This window comes from Dermacentor variabilis, unplaced genomic scaffold, assembly GCF_050947875.1.
Source record: "Dermacentor variabilis isolate Ectoservices unplaced genomic scaffold, ASM5094787v1 scaffold_15, whole genome shotgun sequence".
In the NCBI taxonomy this organism is placed as follows: Eukaryota; Metazoa; Arthropoda; class Arachnida; order Ixodida; family Ixodidae; genus Dermacentor; species Dermacentor variabilis.
In genome coordinates, this window is record NW_027460313.1 from 1,395,597 (window position 1) to 1,417,826 (window position 22,230).

At 44.6% G+C, this 22,230-nt stretch overlaps 1 protein-coding gene across 2 annotated transcripts in view; it reads left to right on the forward strand.

Moving 5' to 3' along the window:
- LOC142567985 (peptidyl-prolyl cis-trans isomerase-like 3) overlaps nt 1-22,230 on the forward strand; it is a 46,920-nt gene that overhangs the window by 6,784 nt on the left and 17,906 nt on the right. For both annotated transcript variants that reach the window (XM_075678080.1, XM_075678079.1), the window contains exons 4-5: nt 13,337-13,404; nt 18,233-18,351. In XM_075678080.1, the coding sequence (XP_075534195.1) occupies nt 13,337-13,404; nt 18,233-18,351 (187 nt within the window). The remainder of the gene's footprint in view (nt 1-13,336; nt 13,405-18,232; nt 18,352-22,230) is intronic.

The window sequence follows — 22,230 nt, forward strand, 5'->3', positions numbered from 1 at the left end:
CAAATGCTAGTGTCTAAAATTTTTTTATTATCTCAGGAAGATAGCAATGCAAAAAAAAAAAAAAAAGAAATGTGATTGGTTGTGAAAATAGCTTGGTTGGAAATGAGTATCAGTGCAGTGTTAAAAGGAATGATAATTTACAACCATACCTTTTAGCAATATGTAGCAGCAACTGTGCTAACACAGCGTTTCCTTAAGCTTGAGTGTTATGGTGATATGGTCATTCATCCTTGTTAACTTATGTCTTATCCTTTGAAGAGTACAGATGGAACATCCAGTACTAGTGTAATTCTGAATGGTCAAACTTTTTGAAGCCATTTTGGGCTCTGATAGGTCACAGTTGCTCCTTGGCATAGTTTGTTGTGATGTTGCTCCTGACTCAAATTGCCATGGAGTGGCTTACATGGTAATTAACTCAAATCGATTGCCTGATGTAACTTTTAATTGGCACAAGTAAACCCTGTTAAGCTCAGTGGCAGTAGTATTCACCATCTCTTGAAATGCCTGCATTATGCCGACGTGAGATATGCTAATGTTATGACACCTAGGCCTTTCTACAGACATGTTGATCTGGCTGACATGTTGATGCATGATCAGTGTCCTTCTGATGCGTTACGCACAGAGCACCTCAGGACAATGTCGAGTGCTGAAGCACGTGCTTCTGTTATTTTGGCCTATTCAAACAACTGTTGTCAAATGAACATTGTGCACTTTCTTGCACTTTTTGCATATCTTCTTTAAGGGGGGATGCAGGGCTGAAACTTAACTTTTCAACTGTTGCACGAATATTTATAAAATATTATAGGTTTACGTATAATCTTATTTTAAGTATGCATTCTAAATTTTATCAATACAGATCAAATACAAAAAGAAATTATGGCTGCCATATGGACCAATTAGGCATGTCACCTTAGGAAAACTATTATTTCAGAAATAATGTATGCACCACTGATTGTGGTGCAACAATATCTTTTTTTCTTTTCTATTGTGGGACGGGGGCACGGAAATGAAAAAGCACAAAGCATGTTGGCCACAATCGAATGCCTACTTTGGGTACATAATGTGGCTACCGAAGGAATGTCGAAGAAAATGTGAGATGCTTGGTTCACAGAGAACAATATGTATGTTACTCGTTATCCTACACTGGTGAGACAAAAGGCTTTCCGGAGGGGTTGTGATAACATCGAAATGAAGGTGATGCCCTCAAGCGAACGTGTTGCAATCCGTCGAGTCCCCACAGTGGTGGTGGCGAGCGACCATTGTTTCTTTTTCTCGTCTGCTAGCCGGAATGCATCGAAAACTCCGTGAGGCCAAGATCCACTCGGCCAGGAAAAAACGAATGCACACAGAAGTGCGCCATGCGGTTGTCAAGGCAACACATGAAAAACGCATGACCTCTGGCTGACTGTGGCAGCCTGCAGGTAGCGAGAACAAGAGAATTGAAGAGGCTCAATGTGGTCCTCGTGAATAAAAGTCAGAGTAGAAAAAAAATAAGAACACAGTTACCTTTGCTGGCTTTAGTGTCTTGACATGGATGCTTTGGCGCAGGTGAAAAAAAATGTTGATATTCTTTTCTGTGACATGACGGCACAAATGAACCATCACAATGCTTCGTCTCATCGGACCTCGCTGTGCGCTTTGTCAACTTGTCTGAGAGTGCGTTGATTTGGCTCTTCTCCTTGTATGGTCTGATGTACGACTTTAGAAAAGGCAATGCACTTTTGGTGTCAAATGTTTATCAGTACATTAAACCCACAGAGATCCAGAATTGAAAATCTAAAGCACGACTTTGGAAATATCTGTACACCTTTCGCATCAAAAGTTTATGTGATCTTTACACCCATAAAGTTTCGGAATTGAAATCTATGCGCTCTATAGATTCCGCGGCCTCCGCGAGATGCCGCGATGAGCCTGCTAGCCATCAAAGCACCCTTGAAACTTTGTGCTCGGATGGGGCTCTTTGCATTGTGATGCCAGATGCATGGGTGTTGCCACGAAATCCAGCCCAAGTTCACAATCTTCGTGCCAAAATCATTTTTTGAGCGTCAAAAATACATTCTAGTCAAAATCCAGAATCATTTCAGGTGTCGGGGGTTGTTGTGCATGATAGCACGAAAAAATTTCCGGGGGGGGGGGGGAGGGACTGAAGCCCCATATGCCCCCCCCCCCTCTCTTTGGCTACGCCCCTGGTTGGCACAAATCAACCAAAGAGTTTTCTCTCGGCCAGCCCTGTTAGTTCCTTTTGCTCTTTCCTGTTTTCCTCTGGCCACTCCTTGCATTGCGGCTTCACTTTAAAGCAAACACAAACGAAACTAAACGAACCAGCAGAAAGAAACAGCAGCAATAAAGTACACAAACAAAAGCCAGGAAAAGCTTTTCTTCTCAGTTTTTGTAATCTGCTTGTTACCCGGCCCATTCACTCCAGCAAATTGCATGCAGGAGAATGTGCCGTGTAATTGCTTGAAAACAGGCAGTGGCCTACTCTATGTGACAAAGACTGCCTGCGAAATGCGACTTCCATCTGCGCATTAGCTTCGCAATGACCACTGCCGGTGTGTGCCTTTTTATCTTTTTTCCAGTTCCCCCGACAACATGAGGGTGAGAGCAGTGATGACCGGGAAGTGAAGCATTTGTCAGGTCCCGTTTGTCGGTTCGAAACACCCTGCACATGCTGTAAATGACCATCGGCTTTCGTCTCTAAGCAACCTATCTTGCTAGCCGATAGCGTACATACTCCCGGAGCTGGCTCACATATGGAAACTTGTCTGCTATGTCTCCCTATATGTTTCACATATTTACATAAAAGGTACAAGCCATAGAGTTTCTCACTATATTACCTAGAGGGAATTCTGGCGCTGTTGCGCTGTTGTATGCACGGGAATGGTGGTAGTATATGGTGACTGCAGATTGGCATCGTTCTTGGAGAGCCCGGACACCATGAAGACGTGCCTGGCTAGCACCGTTCCGTCTATTGCAATGATTCATTTTATACTAAAACAGCAAGTAAGAGCTGTTTTAGCATTATTATTATACAGAAACATTTTGTTTAATTATGAAGACTTGGGATTGGATGTACAATATATGAAACCCAAAAAGTATCAGCACGCTGCTAAAGTTGGAGGACAGACAACAAGGTTCCCAACGTGCTTTGGAACAGTTTGTCATCTGTTCTTCCTTTTCTTCACTTCATTATGTATTGTAGGTGAGTAAACTTTATTGAAAAATGCAATATGGGTGAATGAAAACCTTTTATGAAGATTTTATTTCAAGAATGCATTATCTGTGTAGCCATATCCACGTTTTAAACAACGGCCTCGTACAACAACAGCCAACACAGCCAACACTTCGCACATCCATATACTGTCATTCCCATGACGGCACAGTGCTTTATAGAAAACTCCCATAGACGGTGGTGCCAGATTTCCCTCTAGGTGATGTAGTGAGAAACTCTATGGCACAAGCGAAGGTCATTGAACATAACTCATCCCAAGTACGAAAACCAGGTGTTGATTCCTTTTGTAATCATTCAATTTCTTCTTGCTGTTGCTGCTAGTGTTTCACAGTGTGTGTGTGATGATTTACTTTAATGTGTCAGTGTTGATTGCAGCTACATACCTAGAGTTAGTGTAAATGACTCTGAAAGAAGTTATTTGAATCAAGCTTTGTAAATGTACTGAAAATGTCTTGTAGCCTTGGTTAAAATTTTTTGTAGATTGTAATAATGAAAAAAGCATAACTTTTTAGATGTGTACATGGTGGATTTTGTGAACTAATTCTGCTCTCTCCTCTTGGCTCCTGACTACTGAGGGCGTGTTTCAATTTTGGCCAGCATCGGAGACAGCCTACGTAAACAGCTAAAGAGGCAGCCGAGACAGCTTCGAGGCCATGTAATGGAACGCATTCTGAACTGCCTGGAAGACATATGGAAGACGCTTCTGTAACATGACGCCACCTTGCGGTGACAAAAAAATGTTGAAGAAAGCACACACTAATCTGTATTTTATGTCTTTATGCCTGCAAATCTGTGAAAAGCACAATGTGACTTACATTAAGGGCGCAGGAAAGCGTGTCTATATTCTCTTGTGCGCAGACAGCTTTCATGTTGGCTTTACAAGTGTTCTGCTCAGCCGCCATCTTGTTTGGACCAGAAAGTAGCCTGCATCGTTTTTGACTTTGATGCTGTCTTCGCGAAACTATCTACTTCGACATCTTCATGAGAATTAGAACGAGACTTAAGATGTCCGCTGTTCGCTTAGCTGTCTACTTAGCCATCTGCGGCGAGTATTGGAACACAGAGTGAATAAGGGGCCCTGCAGATGTCAGTGTTGCAAGCCAACACAGTGTCTACTACAGCAACCTGACCCTCTTTGCTTACAAATAAAATCACTTAAAAGTGAGCACTGTGAAGAAGTGCCTAACATGGTAATTCAATAATAATAGCGCCTTCATGGCATTCATGCCCAATGCCCAGATTATAATGCAAATTTTGAGGAGTTAATCTTGATCAACTGAATTTCAACTTGCTGCTTACATGAATTTTCTAAGTTTTCTAATAATGCATTACCAACTAGCTCACCTGTCTATCCTATTGAAAGAGAAATTGCTGCGTATCTCATAGATACAAGATGGCTTCATCCTTTGCTGGCTGGAAGATGCTCGTGTAACAAAAGGATTGGAGGTGGAGTTAATGTTTCTAGGTTGCTATCAGTTTGCAAGCTTCACTTTGGAGCATTCTAGAAACACCATCTCTCTCTGTTGCATGCTCTTCCCTCCCGGCAAGATTCAATGCGCACACTGCCACATGGCAGGCCAAGAAAGCTAGGTTTAAGCACTGTATGGCCTTCAATACTTGTGCTTGCCAGTAAGATGACTTCTCTCTCTTGCTTCTTGTTAGGCAGTGCCGGTGCTATATCCCGTGTATAGCTTGGGAATACACGTGCAATCTCAGAGGCTTCATTGTGCTTGACCACTCACTGTATGCTTCGTGATGCAGATCTGGACGGGCAGGCACAACAGGCAGCAGAATGGCACGATGTGCAGTGTGGCAGCTTACTCCTTGAAGTATGCTGGCCAGCACAGATAACCATTGTTCCTTTTATCTGTCCTGTGGTAGTTGCCCCACCTTGTGATCAACCTGCACCATTTTTCAATCTTATTGCTCTTGATTCCAGACAGCAGTAACCACTTAGCTCTGTCGTGACACCTGTGTTAATGCTTTCTGATAGCTTTACAATGGCCTTGTAGCCTGTCAAGTGCCTGATTATCAAGGTTGCTTGGAAGATTCTTAAAAAAAAAAAGTAGGACCATTAGGAGCAGTATAAAGGTGCAGAAGTTCCAAGGTTGTTGACTATTGATGAAAACAAAATGACTGTTTTATAAAGTGCCACAGGGACCTCAGTAATTCATTCCAGCTTTGTGGCTACACTCCTGAGAACCACAACTCTTCATACTTGGTATCAAATCATCTTATACTCTTCATTGTACAGTTCTTTGTCTCTCTCACCCTTTTGTCCAATAATATTCAATTTTCTTAAAGAAAAAGAAAAAGACTGCTTGAGTTAAACAGCTGATGTAAATTTACAAATATTGGGAGGATTAGTGGCGAACAATGGATGATCCTTTCTTGTTTCCATGAGACATGTGGCCGTTTCCCTTTCCCAATTGGCGGAAGTGATCTATATCTTTTGCTTAGCTGTGCTGAGCTGGTGAGGTGGAGTACAGAAGTCACATTGTAACTCACGTGAACTTGGATGTGTGGTTATTGCAGTCGCAGTTAGCAGAGGTAACCTCCTCAGTTTGTGACAACTCAGTTCTATGGGAATCCACTAGGTGGGCATAGCTTCTCTTGTAGCTTTGTGCTGCCTTCAGCTGGACTACAATATTTCCATTTAATTCCTCAATTTATATCAGCCTTTAACCTTTTCTCTGGCAAATTTTTTGTAAACAGCTCAGGGATATGTTCTTGTGTTTTTACTCCACAAGACACGTCCGCAAATGTTCTCTAAAAATATCAAATTTTTTTCAAGTATCATTTATAGAAGAACTTTGGTGGGAAGTACTCTTCCCACTGCTCACTAAGTGTGCACTGTATTAAAAAGAAAAGATTATTTTTTATATTACTTCAGTAACTACAGAACAAGGGGAATGCCTCTCTGTGGCTCAGAAAGTAAGAAAATAGAAATCTGAAAAGCCATTCTTTACTTTCTGTGATTCTGCCTGAAGCAGGGGTCTGCACCAAGTGGCATTGTGCTGCTCTGGCAAATGTACCATGTCCACTTCCTTGCTACACTCATGCTGCAGGGCTAGCATACATACATATACATAACATCCTTGCAGAAAACTTAATATAAATGATATGCTTTTTTATTGCTAAGAAAATTTTCTCAAAGCTTTTACACACCTTCTGAAGCCACATTTCACGTGAAATGATCAAGCTTACAGCATCGCTGAAGTCGGCTCAAAGTGTGGGAAATGCTGTAGACCAATTTTTGCGGCAACAGAGTGTACCACTGCATTAAAAGTTTTTTTTTTCAAAGTTTCTTTAAGATTACAATACAGTCCTGCAGGTGGAATTGATGCTTCCAATGGCCTTGTTATGCACATACAGCAGGCATGAAGTATATTTCCTATCACCCTTAAAGGGCTTGACAGCAGGTTGAAGGAAGCAATGTTCAGATGCTGTGGTTGTGTTCAGAGACAAAGGCCACATGAGAGAGGCTGCTTAGAGGAGCTGGGATGCAGACAGGCTAGTCTGAAAACTATATGAAATTACTCATGAACAATCAGTTTCACAAGGCCTCATTGCTGTTTCTGCCCAAGGTGGGCCAGCACACAGTTATTGCATGACTGGAATATGCTGTGTGGCAGGCCATGCTTAGTGAAAGGTCAGTAATTGTCACATTTGTACAATTTGTGTGCGTACAAAAACTATAAGCCAAGTCTGTGGTTCACCTTTCTTCCTTTGACTCACTGCTGAAAATCAGTGGCTATGGTGTTGTGGTGCTGAGCACAAGGTCGCAGGTTCGATCCCACCCATGGCGGCAGTTCACACTGGCAGAATGCAAGAACACTCGTTTACCATATGTTAACGGCACTTTAAGGACCCCAGGTGGTCAAAATTAACCTGGAGCACCCCATTATAGCATGCTTTATGAATAGGTCAAGGTTTTGGCATGTCATACCTTACAATTTAATTAAATTATTGTAACATAGCTTGAAGACGGAGTCTTACAAAATAGATGCTTCTGTTTAATGGCGGGCCAGGAGAAGAGTGTGCAGCTCACGTGCTTCATTGTCTTTCATGGCACTGACCTCTGCGCGCGCCGTCCCGCCATGCGGGAGCTCCACATCATTGTGTCAATTGCCCCCCCATGCGAAAAGCGACCGTCTCGGTCGCATCAAAACGTTCTTTCGGTGACAAGAAATGGAGCTCCTCAGGTGCATTTCGGCGTTCACATATGCGCATATTAGGGTTTCATGCGCACTACACGAACAACTTCCGCGCGAGGATGACGACGGAGCGAGCCGGGGCCAGAACTGCAAGGGACGACTTCGTAGGTCACGTCACTGAGGCGGCGTGTAACCTTGTAGGCACCAAAATACCGGCGGAGCAACTTTTCCGAGAGTCCACGATGACGGATGGGCTTCCATACCCACACGAAGGCGCCGGTATTGTAATGGACGTCGCGTCAACCCTGGTTGTAGCGAATGGTGTCGGTATGCTACTGGCTCCAGATACGATGCCGAGCAAGCTGGCGTGCCTCTTCGGCTCTTTGTACGAATTCTTCCACGTGTTCACTGGGCGGGCTATTATCAACCACAGGTAGCATGGCGTAAAGTGTTGACGTGACGTGGCGCCCGTATACAAGTTCGAACAGCGTAAACTGTGTAGTCTCCTGCACAGCAGTGTTATAGGCGAAGGTCACATAGGGTAAAATCTCATCCCACGTCTTGTGCTCTACGTCGATATACATGGAGATCATCTCAGCCAGCGTTCTGTTCAGACGTTCAGTTAATCCATTGCTTTGAGGGTGATACGCAGTGCTCTTGCGGTGAGAGCAATGCGTCAGCTGGAGAACGTCCTCCATAAGTTCTGCTGTAAATGCTGCACCGTGGTCGGTGATGAGAACAGATGGTGCACCATGTCGTAGGACGATGTGGCGTACAAAGAACTTGGCCACTTCATACGAGTTTGCTTGCGGAATAGCTTCGGTTTTGGCGTACCGGGTTAAGTAGTCTGTAGCGACGACTGTCCATTTGTTGCACGAAGAGGTCGCTGGGAACGGCCCAAGTAGATCCATTCCTATTTGTTGGAACGGTGCCTGAGGAGGGTCCACAGGGTGAAGAAAGCCAGCTGGTTTAACTGGTGGTTTCTTGCGGCGCTGACAATCACGGCACGTCTTGACGTACCGTTGCACAGAAGAAAAAAGCCGGGGCCAGTAATACTTCTGGCGTATCCTTGCTAATGTCTTAGCGAATCCCAGGTGTCCCGCACATGGCTCATCATGGCAGGCTTGCAAAATCTCTTGGCGCAGCGCCGACGGCACGACAAGGAGGTACGTATTTGGACCGCTTCCACAGTTTTTCCTGTAAAGGACGTTGTTGTGCAAAGAGTATGATGATAAGCCGCACACGAGCGACCGAGGTAAGACACCTTCAGCTCCTTGAAGATGCTCGATCAGCGGCAGCAGCTCAGGGTCAGCACACTGGTGCTCAGCCATCTTTATGGCGTCGATAACGCTGACAAATGGCTAGTCATTGTCAGGGTCCAAGGACGTCGTAGGGAGTGGTGCGCGTGACAAACAGTCGGCGTCGCTGTGCTTCCTTTCAGATCAGTAGACAACTGTAATGTCGTACTGTTGTAAGCGCAGGCTCTTACAAGCTAGTCAGCCTGAAGGATATTTGAGGTTGGCAAGCCAGCACAGGGCATGGTGATCGCTGACAGCCTTAAAGGGTCTACCGTACAAGTAGGGTCGGAATTTACCAATTGCCCTCACAACCACTAAGCATTCTTTTTTCAGTGGTTGAGTAGTTTTTCTCAGCCTTGGTGAGACTGTGGCTTGCACAAGCAATGGGGCGTTTCACACCAGCTTGCCACTGCACAAGAACTGTGCCGAGACCCGTATTGTTGGCGTCAGTATGAATTTCAGTGTCAGCGTCTTCGTCGAAATGAACAAGTATTGGGGCCACTTGCAAGCGCTTGTGCAATTCATTGAACGACTGCTGCTGCCCGTCCGACCAAATGAATCGCACATCGTCGCGTGTGAGCAGTGCCAGAGGCTCAGCAATTCTCGAGAATCCCTCAATGAAGCGCCTATAATATGAGCACAAACCAAGAAAGCGTTGGACAGCCTTCTTGCCTGTGGGTGGCAAAAACTCGGCTACGGCAGCTAACTTGTCGGGGTCTAGTCGGACACCTTTAGGGCCAACGGCATGGCCAAGAAATTTGAACTCTTGGAACCCGAAGTAGCATTTTTCATGCTTGATGGTGAGGCCGGCAGTACGGATCGCCGCAAGGACACTCTCGAGTCGTGCGAGATGTTCGTCAAACGTGCTCGAGAACACGACGACGTCGTCCAAGTATATGAGGCAGGTTTGCCATTTGAGTTCAGCAAGCACGGTATCCATCATCCGCTGAAAGGTGGCAGGTGCGGAACAGAGACCGAAGGGCATAACTTTGAACTCATAAAGCCCATCAGGTGTCACAAACGCTGTTTTTTCACGATCCTGTTCATCAACTTCTATTTGCCAATAACCTGATTTAAGATCCAATGAAGAAAAAAAATTGGCATGTTGTAGACGATCCAATGCGTCGTCGATGCGTGGCAATGGATAAACATCGCTCTTGGTGACACGGTTCAACTTTTTATAATCTATACAGAAGCGTAGTGTGTTGTCTTTCTTTCTGACCAACACTACAGGGGAGGCTCAAGGGCTTGTGGACGGCTGGATCACGTCGTCTTCGAGCATCTCTTTCACCTGATGCTTGATCGCTCTCTTTCCACTGGAGACACTCTGTAAGGATGCTGACGAACAGGACGTGCAGACTTGTCCGTTATAATGCGGTGCTTTGTGATGGACATGCGCTATACTTTGGACGATGTTGAAAAACAGCCCGCAAATTCATTCAGGAGACTCAGTAGACGATCTTTCTGATAGTCTGGCAGAGCAGCGTTAACGTGAATCCGTTCTTTTAGCCTGGGTAACTCAGATTGTTGAGACGATGTGATTTCCAATGTGGTGATGTCAGTAACATCAATAATTTCGCGAAGAAATGCGATTGTCATTCCTCGCGGTACATGCCGATATTCGTTGCTAAAGTTTGTTAGCAAGACGACTGAACATTTATTGCGCAGCTGAAGAAGCCCTCTGGCTATGCAGTTGCGGCACTCAAGAAGCAGGGGGATATCTGCTTCAGCAATTCCTTCGGCGTCGTCCTCCATGTTGCATCAGACAAGGGTAAGCATGCTGCTCTTGGGTGGTAACGTGACGTGGTCGTCAGCTACGCGAAGCGCGATGTCATGGTCGTTGCCATTGCTGTTCACTATGGCTTGCGTAATAGCGAAGCTGACTCTAGACTCTTGCAAGTCGATGATGGCACCATTCGCCTGAAGGAAATCCATGCCGAATATAAGGTCCTTCGAACATTCAGGAAGAATGACGAAGTCGCCGATGTACGTGAAGCCCCGAATGTTGACTCGTGCCGTGCACCGGCCCATTGGAGTTATGAGGTGCCCTTCTGCAGTACGAATCTGAGTCCCAGTTCACTGCTTCGAGACTTTGTTCAGGATACGTGTGGAGATTCTGGCTCATAACAGATGTGTCCGCACCCATGTCGATTAACGGCGTGACTTCGTGGTCATCTATGGTAACTGGTACGTCGTAAGATACTGACACCGAACTACACTCCTTTCTCTGCATCTCAATTACATCATATCGCGGTCGTCTTAGTGGAGGATCTTCAGCGTTCGCAATGTCAGCGACCTCACCTCCGCAGGTCGCTGGACTCAGTTTTCCCGGGAGGCAGGGCTGGGTGAGCGACCCCTTGTTGCACTCGGCGTGAAGTTGGGGCTGGAAGACCTGTTTCAGGAGGGTGACGGTGACCGGGGAACACAGAATCGTGTGACAAACGAGGCCCTGGCGTCCGCGAGGTTGGCTTCAATCGCCAGTGGGCATTCACCATTGCACAGGCACAGCGCATTCAGTGAAAATCCACGGAGCCCAGCTCGGCAGTAAGGACACACCCTGTAGAGGTGATCGACTTCACCGCAATGAAAACACAAGGGCCTACTGTCTGGAATGCGCCATACATCGCTCTTGCGGGGTGGTCGTGTTTCAGACATGAATGGCGTGCGGCGAGTCCTGAAGTCGCCAGTTGCTTGTTCAACGGCGCGCATGCCATGAAAGTCCGGGACGTCGCGCACATCGTAAAATGTCGGGGGCAACGAACTTCTCGCAGCTTCCGCATACGACATGCGAGGCTGCGGCTGCGGTACCTCGTGCTGTGGTGTCTCGCTTCACTCTGGGACTTGTACTGCCTGTCTGATTTCATCCAGGGCGACCTCAGCCAGAGCGAGTCGCGGTTCCGATACCGGAGCCACCGGAAGCTTTTGAAGCTCTTCTCGGACAACAAGCCTAATGAGCTCCCCCAAGGCGTCGGTATTGTCGAAGGGTATAGCGAGAGGGTCACGCGATTGGGTAGACACGTCGCAGTTGTACTACCTTGTTCACTGCTGCAGTGCCTTTTCCATTGATATGGCTTCCGCGAGAAACTCTGCAATTGTCTTTGGGGGGTTGCGTATTAGTCCACCGAATAACTCTTGCTTGACGCCACGCATCAAGTTCCTGAGCTTCTTTTCTTCCGGCATGGGTGGATCCGTGCGTCGGAAAAGTCGGCACATATCTTCCACAAACATTGCGACACTTTCGTTCGGCCGCTGCACTCTCGCCTGAATTGCAGATTCAGCTCGCTCCTTGCGATCGAGGCTGGCGTATGTGCTGATTAGCTGCCGTTGGAATTCGTCCCATGTCTATAGGGCCGCCTCATGGTTCTCAAACCATGTTCGCGCATAGTCCTCGAGGGCAAAGTAGGCGTTCATTAGCTTGCGCTCTGGAGTCCAGACGTTGAATTCTGTGACACGCTCAAAGTTATCGAGCCAGTCCTCAACATCTTCGAAGGTGTCCCCATGGAAGGATGTGGGGATTCACGGCTGGTTAAGGACGACCTCGGTCGGTGTGGTTGAGGAAGAAGACGGAACTGAGGTACTCATCCTTATGACTCTATTGGGTAGAGGCTCGTGCTCAGGTGGCAGTCCTTGAAGTCGACGGCTTGTCCGTACGTGAACTGGAGTCAGCTCGACCGGACTTCGTACTGCGCTTGTCGGCAGTGTTTGATCTGGGAGTGGTAGCATGTACCCAGCACCTCCACCAGAAAAATGTAACGTAGATTGAAGACGGAGTCTTACAAAATAGATGTTTCTGTTTAATGGCGAGCCAGGAGAAGAACGTGCAGCTCATGCACTTCATGCACTTCGTCTTTCATGGCGCCCACTTTTGCGCGTGCCGTCCTGTGGTGCGGGAGCCCCACATCATTGTGTCATTATTTCTTTGAATCATGTGTTATGAGTAACTCTATTTCTTTGAAATAACTTGGTGTCAGAGCATGCTTATTGACATGAGCTTGCCGTTTCTTTCTTTCTTTTTAATGTGAGAAGCTTCCATGTGTTCGTGTGATACTTTGGTTGTCAACTTTGGCTAGGACCTTTGTACCAAAAACTTCCATAATGCTTAAAAGAAAGGCTTAAAAAAAGCACCTACATGACAGCTGCTTAGCACCATATGTATGCAGAGTGTGTGAATAGAAAAGAATTACATTAATATGACATTCACTCACATTTTTATAAGCAACTGGGTAGCGGCGCATATGTGTGCCATTCCTTCATTTGTTGCAACTCTAGTGTGCCGTAAAAGTACTGAGCAACCTACACCGAACCGCCCAGCAATGATTTGTTTTCGCCTAAGTTTCGTGAGTTTAATTTGCTCCTAGTGCAAGTTTTCAAAACGTGTGTGTGTAAAATTTTGATGTGTTACTTGTGGCTTTCAGGCAAATTTGTTCAGTGGCTTCATTGGTTATGTGGTACTGTTGACTTTTCTACTTCAATGAAGTAATGAAATCACTGAAACTTTGAGAAAAGGAAAAGTTGTGAGACTGTAGATGCCTTTTGGTACTTCAATATGTGCCTGAATTAAAATGTTAAATGAAGAAAAATTAACTGTAGTAGAAACCATGGTGGTGGTGCTTGATGACTGACATTGTCCAACCTTTTTTTATTTTCAGGTACGGGAAAAGGAGGTGAAAGCATCTGGGGTGCCAAGTTTGCTGATGAGATTCGGGACGAGCTGAAGGTATGGGCAGATTTCTCAATTGCCCAATGTGTGTGGAAAGTCATCTGGTCTGGCAGTGGACAAGAAAGTGGGACTGTATAGTTGGTGTAAAAAGTTCAAGGACCATGGGATCAGAGAAAACTTTGAATTGCCAAGCAGTTTGTGACTGCAGCCAGTAAAGTGGTACAGCACTACATTGTTTGCATATTGGTACTATAGTACAGGCAGAAAACCTGAATACTAAGCTGCGGAGATATTCAGTGTTTTCTGAGATCTCATGGTCTGTAAACATTTAATGCCAGCAGTTCTCACTCCTGCATTTCTTATCTTTAATAATTTTTTTTTAGCTTGCTTGGTTCCTTCAGCCACAAACATCATAACATCAAGGAAAGTCACAGCATGCTCGAGAAAGAAATGCGGGCAATAAATGCACATCAGCACAATAACATACAAAGGTTAAAAACCAAACAATAGGGATATGTTGCAACAGGAAGGAAAATCATTCATTGGGAGTTGTAGTGCCCATATTCTGCAGTGAATAATTTTACTCCACCTACCATCATGACTCAGTGGCCATGGTGTTTTGATGCTCTACCTGAGCTTGCAGGTTTGATTCTCAACCTTGGCGACCTCATTTTGATGGTGTGGAATACAAAAACGATTGTGTACCGAGCATTTGGTACTCATTAAAGAATGCAGGTTGGTCAAGATAACCCATAGACCTCCATTACATCTCTCATATTGCCTTTGTGTTGCCTTATGGTGTTAAACTTCATCACTCACTGCCACATAGTCAGACCGTGGAAAAAGATTTCTGAACAACCATGATCTGCACTTGAGTTCCATAGCTGAATTGGCATTATTCATGAGTTTTTTTTTCTCTCCCTCAAGAAACAACTCCCTTGAGAAAGAAAGTTGTCCATTGTTTTGCTGAGCAGACTTCTTCAAGAAGGATGCACACCAGCTATTGTGAAGATGGGGAATGTTAAAAGCATGTGGGACGGTGCTAGGGAAAGCATGGAGGCACAGTGCTGGCAGTGGCCAGCACTGTGCCTTTTATAAATCTTTCCCGCATGTTTTTGGGGCTGTTCATGCTTCAATGCACGACCAATCCAGTCGTCTTACCCATGACCTGTGTTGGTACATTGGGCAAGAGTGTGTTTCTAAAACACTGCAGATGCAGCTTGCAGTAGTGGTACATTGTGGTCAACTGTGGAAGGCAACACGTGAGCATGTGGTTCTAACCCTGGGGGTGCACCAGTGCATGGGTACCTGGGGAAGCAACTGTGTCAGTGCGTCGGGCAAGTACTCAGAGGGGAGCCAGGGCACACTGGCCCGGTATCTTCTGCTGCAAAGCCGGGCACCTCCAGGCTTGGCAAAGAGGGCTGTTCACTCATTACTCACGCTTGTGTGTTTCCTTTACAGTGCACTGTACTGTACATAAACGAAGGACAGTCTTTTACAAGAATGGCTTGCAGCTTTTGGACTCGTGGCAGTGTTTAACTTAAATATCAACTGAAGGATGAACACTTGACACACAGCTAGACTGGTATATTACACATTGGTATTTACAAAGGAAAATTGGTATTTACAACTCTGTTGGTATTTTACAAAGGAAAATTTGTCATCCACCTGCTTGTAGCTGAATGCTCCAAAGGAAAGCCTGCGTCGCTTCCATGAAAAACAAGCTTTGTAGTAGTTGCAAAATTTTCCTCATCCAGAAGAGGAAATTAATAATCTTTTTCCTTTTATGAGAATCTCTAGAATAGTTCTTGTAGGACTAATTGATGCATTAAATTGGCAGTCGTGTTTATTGTGCCGTAACACTAGATAACTGCCAGAAAGAGAAAAGACAGGACAAGCTCTTGTCAGCACAGTGTGGTGCATGATTTACTTGAGGCATATTTCATCTAAGAGAAGGGCATCAACTGTATCAGTGGCCCATCCATCACACTGTATACGAGTGAGATAAGTTTTTTAACCACACACCGTAATCGTGGTTGAATGCTTGCTGTCATTTTGTTGTATTGTCATACTAAGTAATTCCCTTTCCGTATGTGCCAATATGTTAAGGTATAGATGCATTTTTGTCTGGAATAAACTTCAATAGGTAGTAATGCTTGTCCTGTCTTTCCTTTTCCTTCCTATACAAAATTGAGTTCAACTACTTCATCTTAAGCTTCTTTTCCTTCTTCTTAATGGCAGTATGAAAATCAATGCGAGTGACTACTTACTACGGACAAGTACACAGTTCTCAAACAAAACATACCAAGCACTTAACAGAATACAGATTTCACAACGACATATTCAGGTACTCCTTTTTTCCACATGCAATCTGTGAATGGAACATGTTGCCTGATAACGTTGTCATCTGCACATCACTCGGAACTTTTATCGCCAAGTTATCAAACAATGCTCTGTAGCTACGATCTGCACATAGGTGAGCTGTGTCGTACAGTGGCATTCTGATTCACTTCTCAGTGTCTTGTATTCTGCCCTGATATAAATACCTGCTGAATCTTGTCTCTTGCGCATTGCACATCCAATATATTTACATTTTCTTTCTTTATTCTTCTTCTGTGTGCTAAACCTTCCAACATGGCGTTTACTGTTTTTCCCCGCTCCTTTTATAGAATTTATGTAATGAATATAGAGTGCATATGTACTGCCTTGTTGACCCAAACTTATCTATGTCCACGCCTACTTGATCTGTGTTCTCTTGAATATGTATCCTGCCCCTTTCCTGCAACAGCCTCAAATGTGAGGCTAGCAGTATGTTCAAATAAATAAATAAATAAATAAGAAGGCAGTTTACGGGACACGCTCATCCTCTAACTTGTTTCTTGCATCCATGTTTTTGGCACTGCTAAGTTTCAGTGTGCTAAATGCCGTCTGTATGATGTGCATACAGACGGCATTTAACTTTTCCTTGTTTAACTTTTCCTCCCTGTATGCATTTATGTAAGATTTTGCTTTTAACTTCCGAAATGTTTTTCCAGTTGCCATAGAATGAATGGTGTCTACGATCCTTGCCACAGCAGATAGTGTACCAAGTGCAAGCTATATTGACGTACGTGATGACGTGATGTGAAGTGATTTCTTCATACATGGCACTATGCTTCCTTGCTGTGTCATTAGAGCGTGCTGATTGTAGATGATGCTGAAAACTCCTTTGTTCTTATTGTGACCAGCAACCACGCGCTAGGAGATAGGCAAAATTTTCTTGCTTGTTTTGTCATGCTTTTGTGGTTCATACACAGCACATTGTTATCAAAATTGGGGACATTTAAAAGCATTTCACTGCCAGTCTTACCAGTAAGCACATCCACACATTGATGAAAATAGTATTTTGTTATTTAGAATAGAATTGAAGGAGTGAAAAAGGAAATTACTGCTGGCTGCACTGTGACTGTAGCAGCAAATGGCTGCACCTGAACAGCTTCCAGCAGATGGGAAGGGGAGTATGGGAGTAAAGGAATTGGGGGAGAGAGAAAGAGAGGATAGTAGGTAGGATAAAGGCTATATGCAGTTATGTACAGACTGCTGCATCTAATTTTTCAACCATAGTTCGCTTGCAGTGTCACTTTACCAGGTGTCTGTTGTATGGCCTTGTTTGCCATTGCTATGTACTGTACTTGCAGAGCAGCTAAAGTGCAAGTCCTGACTGCTCTAGAAAGCCACAGAGGGTTTTGTGAGCCGCTTCCCCTGCATGTGCCAGGTGCTGCATGTTGACAGGAGTGCCTCGGCACTGTCAGCTGGAGGGCTGTGCGCGTGATATCAGCTCATGAGTTCCTCACGCAGTGTCGTTAACAGGCTGCACCATAGGAGCAAGTGTTCAAGGGTTTCCAGAATCGTTACAGCTTTGCAGGCAATATTGTGTAATGCTACATACAATAATAACTTTTTTTATGAACTTTCTTGTGACACAATGTTTTATGTACATCAGCAGACTTGGAATGATGTTTATGTGACAGGATAATGTTTTTTGCCTAAAATATTTTGGGAGGAAGCTTTGTCCAGTGCACTAAAGTGCCATGATTTAAAAAAAAAGAAAATCTGAGATTGTGCTGCAACATGTGCAGGACACCCAGTGTGGTATGATCCAATAGCTTCAGAAAAATTGTTTGGTGTATGCTTGCATAAAGCCAGGAGTATGCATGGGATACAGTGAAGGAATACTGCTTGTCCATAGTGAAAAATTATATTGGACATAATGTATTTTTGAAACGATATTTGGCAAACGATAAGAGAAGCATGTAGAAAGTTTTTTTGAAGAGTCTTAGGGCATAAGTGCGGTTTACAATAATTGTTGTAGGTGCCCAGTGCACCCACAATGGGGGCTATAGTGTGCTGCTACTAAGCAGATGGGTCATGAGTTTGATTCACAACTGAAGTGGCTGCATTTCTGTGGTGCAAAATGTAAAAGTGCTCATCTTGAAGTACACAATCCCAGGAGATAAAATTAATTTGGAGCCTTCCATTACAGCATTTCTCATAGTGCCAGTATTGCTTCCAGAGGTTAAACTTCACAAATCACTCAGCCATTTGTTGTAAAGAAATCAGTGAATTGGGGTCTGGGACATTTTTTGGCCAATCTAGTACACTAGCCACTTTGCAAGATGGGAAAGATGAGAGGCATACCTCTTAGTTGCTTCTTTTTTTTTCTGTTCTCTTGCTTATCAAACCTGTGCTGTCAACTGTTTCTTCAACTGGCTCATCAACTGCTTGTTTTATTGCAGAACTGTAAGTTGTCTGCACTGCTGGAGAATTACTGAATGTGTTGCTTGCCATTTTGCACCCACAGACATGATTGGCTGACCTGTTGTGGGATGTTCTTTTTTTTTTCTAGCACAGTGTACGAGGAGTTGTCTCCATGGCAAACAATGGGCCCAATACGAATGGGTCACAGTTTTTCATCACGTATGCCAAGCAGCCGCACCTGGACCTCAAGTACACCATCTTTGGAAAGTATGCTGTCTTGCATTTTGATCTCCGAGCAGACCGCTCAAAGGCTGCACTGCAGCCTTATCTTTTTTCTTGCATACTGTTTCACCAAACATCTTGCAATACCCAAATGGAGTGCTTGTTAAATTGAATGAAATTATGGGGTTTAATGCCCCAAAGCAGCACACAGATAGTGAGGAGCACTGTAGTATTGAACTCTAGATTAGATACGGCCACGTGGGGTTCTTTAGTCTACAAGGAAATTCAAGTACGCAAGCATTTTTTAATTTGTCAATATTGGAATGTGGCCATGGTAGATAAAAATTGAAGTCACAACTTTATGCACAGCAGTAGAACGCCATAGCCACCAAGCCATCATAGTGGTTTGGATGGCTTGTCGGCTACAAAATGGTATATAGCTGTTCTTTCGTAAAGAAAATAGTGTTACTTTGGATACAATTCACTAGGGAGGTGACATGACAGTGTGCTTTCTTTCCTTCCTTGTGAATTGTGTGCAAAGTGGTGCTATTTCTTTGATAGAACGATGTTTCACCAACCAGCCCAAGCAAATACTCTGTTATGGGGTATAGCTGAATTAGTGAGCACTCTCACTTTGGTACATTGGAGCACAAGTTGATTATTGTGGTGTTGCTTTTGTCCCATTTCATTCCTATTCTTCCTAAAAGTGCTTGAAATATTCAGTAGTGGTATACTTCCATTAAGACAAACACAAAGGGCCTTGTGAACCTGTTCAGTTTATCGAAAGTTAAGCTGGACAGGATTTCACTGAATTTATGTGAAACTAAAACATCTGTAAGGTGTTCTTTTTATCAGAGAATTAATCTTAACATAGTTTATCTTAAGAGAAGTCTGCTTTAGGAGGTTAGAAGTGCAAGTACTGGAAACATTACATTCTGCAGCTTGGAAAATAAATTCTGTCGCCTATATATTGCACTTCATAGTCTTTTTCTCTTGGTTTTCAGCAAGGAAGATTTTCCTAAAGTTGCCCGGCTCTTCATTGTGGGCTAAGGTGGAAGGTAGAGCAAGGTGGCGATTTATGATAGGCACGTTATTGATATCCTTGAAGAAAAGCACAATACAATTTGTGCATTCTGCCAATATAAACCTATGTAGCTAAAATTTGGGGGGTAACAAGGAAACTCGAGGAAAAGCTAAGGACTTTGCAGTAAGAAATTGAGGGTAAAATTACACGTGTAACATCAAAGGGCCCCCTCGCCAGGTTTGTGCATTGCATTATGCAGACCACACAATGGCAATCATGTTTGAAACATATCATGTGGCTGCACAGCGTGAAGACAGCTAAAATTTAAACAATAATTGGTGTGCCCTTCCTCTTGAGGGAGCTCTAAGGTCACACGCACTAATGCCTCTACCTAAGACATGCTGACTGCAATGTCACCAATTAGCATGGAATTTGACGGTGGTACAGGTTTGCCCACTGTTAGCGTGGACCATGGGAGTGCATGGCTCATGCTCAGTGCAGCGCCAGGTGCAGGAAGGGATGGAAACCAAGCACGTACATGAAACGGCATAAACGCAGCTCATGCTGCGTGTCGTCTGCCACTGAACCACTTATTCGCTTTGCCTGTGCATGGCACGCCAGATAATATCTGAACCTTACACCTGTGGTAATTCCATTCTACATCTACCCAGTTCTTATTTTAAGTTTGCCTCTCCTACGAATGCACGAGTCCTCCCTTTAGCACCGACTACTGGGTATTACATATTTCTCCTCCACGCCTTGGAGTTGTTCGTACCGGCAACCTGCGTGACTCCCAGTGTTTCAGTTGCCATCATTGCTGTCTATGCACCACCTCATTCTTCCCTTGAACCCTTGCTTGACCAATTTCAAGTTTACATCGCTCAAATTACCCATTTCTCATAGTTGCCAATGACTTCAATGTTAAACTCTGCCCCAGGGTCCGGTTGACAGTGACACCCACGGAGTGTAATTATCCCAGTTTGCAACTGCCAGTGATCTAGTAGTTCTCAAGGAATCCTGATCTCCACCTGCTTTTCAGCTGCACTATGCTCAAAGCTGGATTGATGTGACATTTCCATTCCTTGCTCTCATCTTGTATGGCTACAACTGGTCTGTAAATGATTCCAAAACTCTATTGGATCACAAATTTATTCAGGCCTCATTTTTCAGTAAAATCAACCTCAGCAAAAGCGCCTTACCAAATTTTGAATGCTAAAAATTTTATTTTTATTTTATTCATAGCTCAAAGTCCGAGGGCATTACATGAGGGGTGGGTATTACAGTTGCAGTGAACATGATACATCAATCAAGATCATCATTGATGATGGAGTCTTTGAAGAGAGGGTGGTCGGTCGGCACAGCAATTTGGGCATGAAGGTCATTCCATTCTTTCGCTGTATGCAAAAAGAAGGGCAACTGAAAAGTGCTTGTTTGGTCATTCAGGGTAAAGGGCATTCAGGTGGTTGTGGCGCAACACAATGCATTTGATGGATGGGGTTGTTTTCGGCTGGTGGAACATAAAAAATTTGTGCTACAGACATAGGCATGCAATCCTGCGGCATGAGGCAATTGTTTTAGGTTGTGTTTTCAGGGTCGAGATGTTAGCATGATAGGAATAATTGCTGAGAACAAATCTAGTGGTGTGGTTTTGAATCTGTTCCAGTTGGCTTGGTGGGTGCCGAATAAAGAATGAGCATACTCTAATTTGGGTAATATGATTGTCTTGTGAGCAAGGAGCTTGACTGGGGGGGTGCAAATATAAGGTCATGGCAAAGGAATCCTAGTACTCTATTAGCGGATTTTCTGATTTCACTGATGTGACAAGTTCTGTTAGATTGGGGAAAGGTGAAGTCCAAGATAGTTAAATGGGTTAGCAGGGGCTACAGGGCAACTGTAGATATAATTGGCAGATGCAGAAAAATTGTGGCAGCAGTGAAATGATATTAATGAGGTCTCGTAATAAGGAACATTAGTCACTTTTTGCACCATAGTTGTATAAAACTAGGTTGTTTTGTAAGGAAAGAACATCAGATACACTGGTTACTGGGCAAGATACAGCACAGTTATGAGCGAAGAGCCTGATCTGAGAAGTTATGTTATGTGCAAAGTCATAATATTGTAACGTAGATTGATGATGGAGTCTTACAAAAGACATTTCTGTTTAATCACGGGCCAGGAGAACGTGCAGCTCACGAGCTTCATCGTCTTTCATGGCGCCGACCTTTGCGTGCGCTGTCCCGTGGTGCGGGAGCCCCACATCATTGTGTCAATTGCCCTCCCATGCGAAAAGCGACCGTCTCGGTCGTGTCAAAAAGTTCTTTCCGCAACAAGAAATGGAGCTCTTCAGGTGCATTTCGGTGTTCACGTACGCGCATAGTAGGGTTTCATGCGCACTACATGAACAACTTCCGTGCGAGGACGACGACGGAGCGAACCAGGGCCAGAACTGCAAGGGACGACTTCGTAGGTCACGTCACTGAGGCGGCGTGTAACCTTGTAGGCACCAAAATACCGGCGGAGCAACTTTTCCGAGAGTCCACGATGACGGATGGGCTTCCATACCCACACGAAGGCGCCGGTATTGTAATGGACGTCGCGTCAACCCTGGTTGTAGCGAATGGTGTCGGTATGCTACTGGCTCCAGATACGATGCCGAGCAAGCTGGCGTGCCTCTTCGGCTCTTTGTACGAATTCTTCCACGTGTTCACTGGGCGGGCTATTATCAACCACAGGTAGCATGGCGTAAAGTGTTGACGTGACGTGGCGCCCGTATACAAGTTCGAACAGCGTAAACTGTGTAGTCTCCTGCACAGCAGTGTTATAGGCGAAGGTCACATAGGGTAAAATCTCATCCCACGTCTTGTGCTCTACGTCGATATACATGGAGATCATCTCAGCCA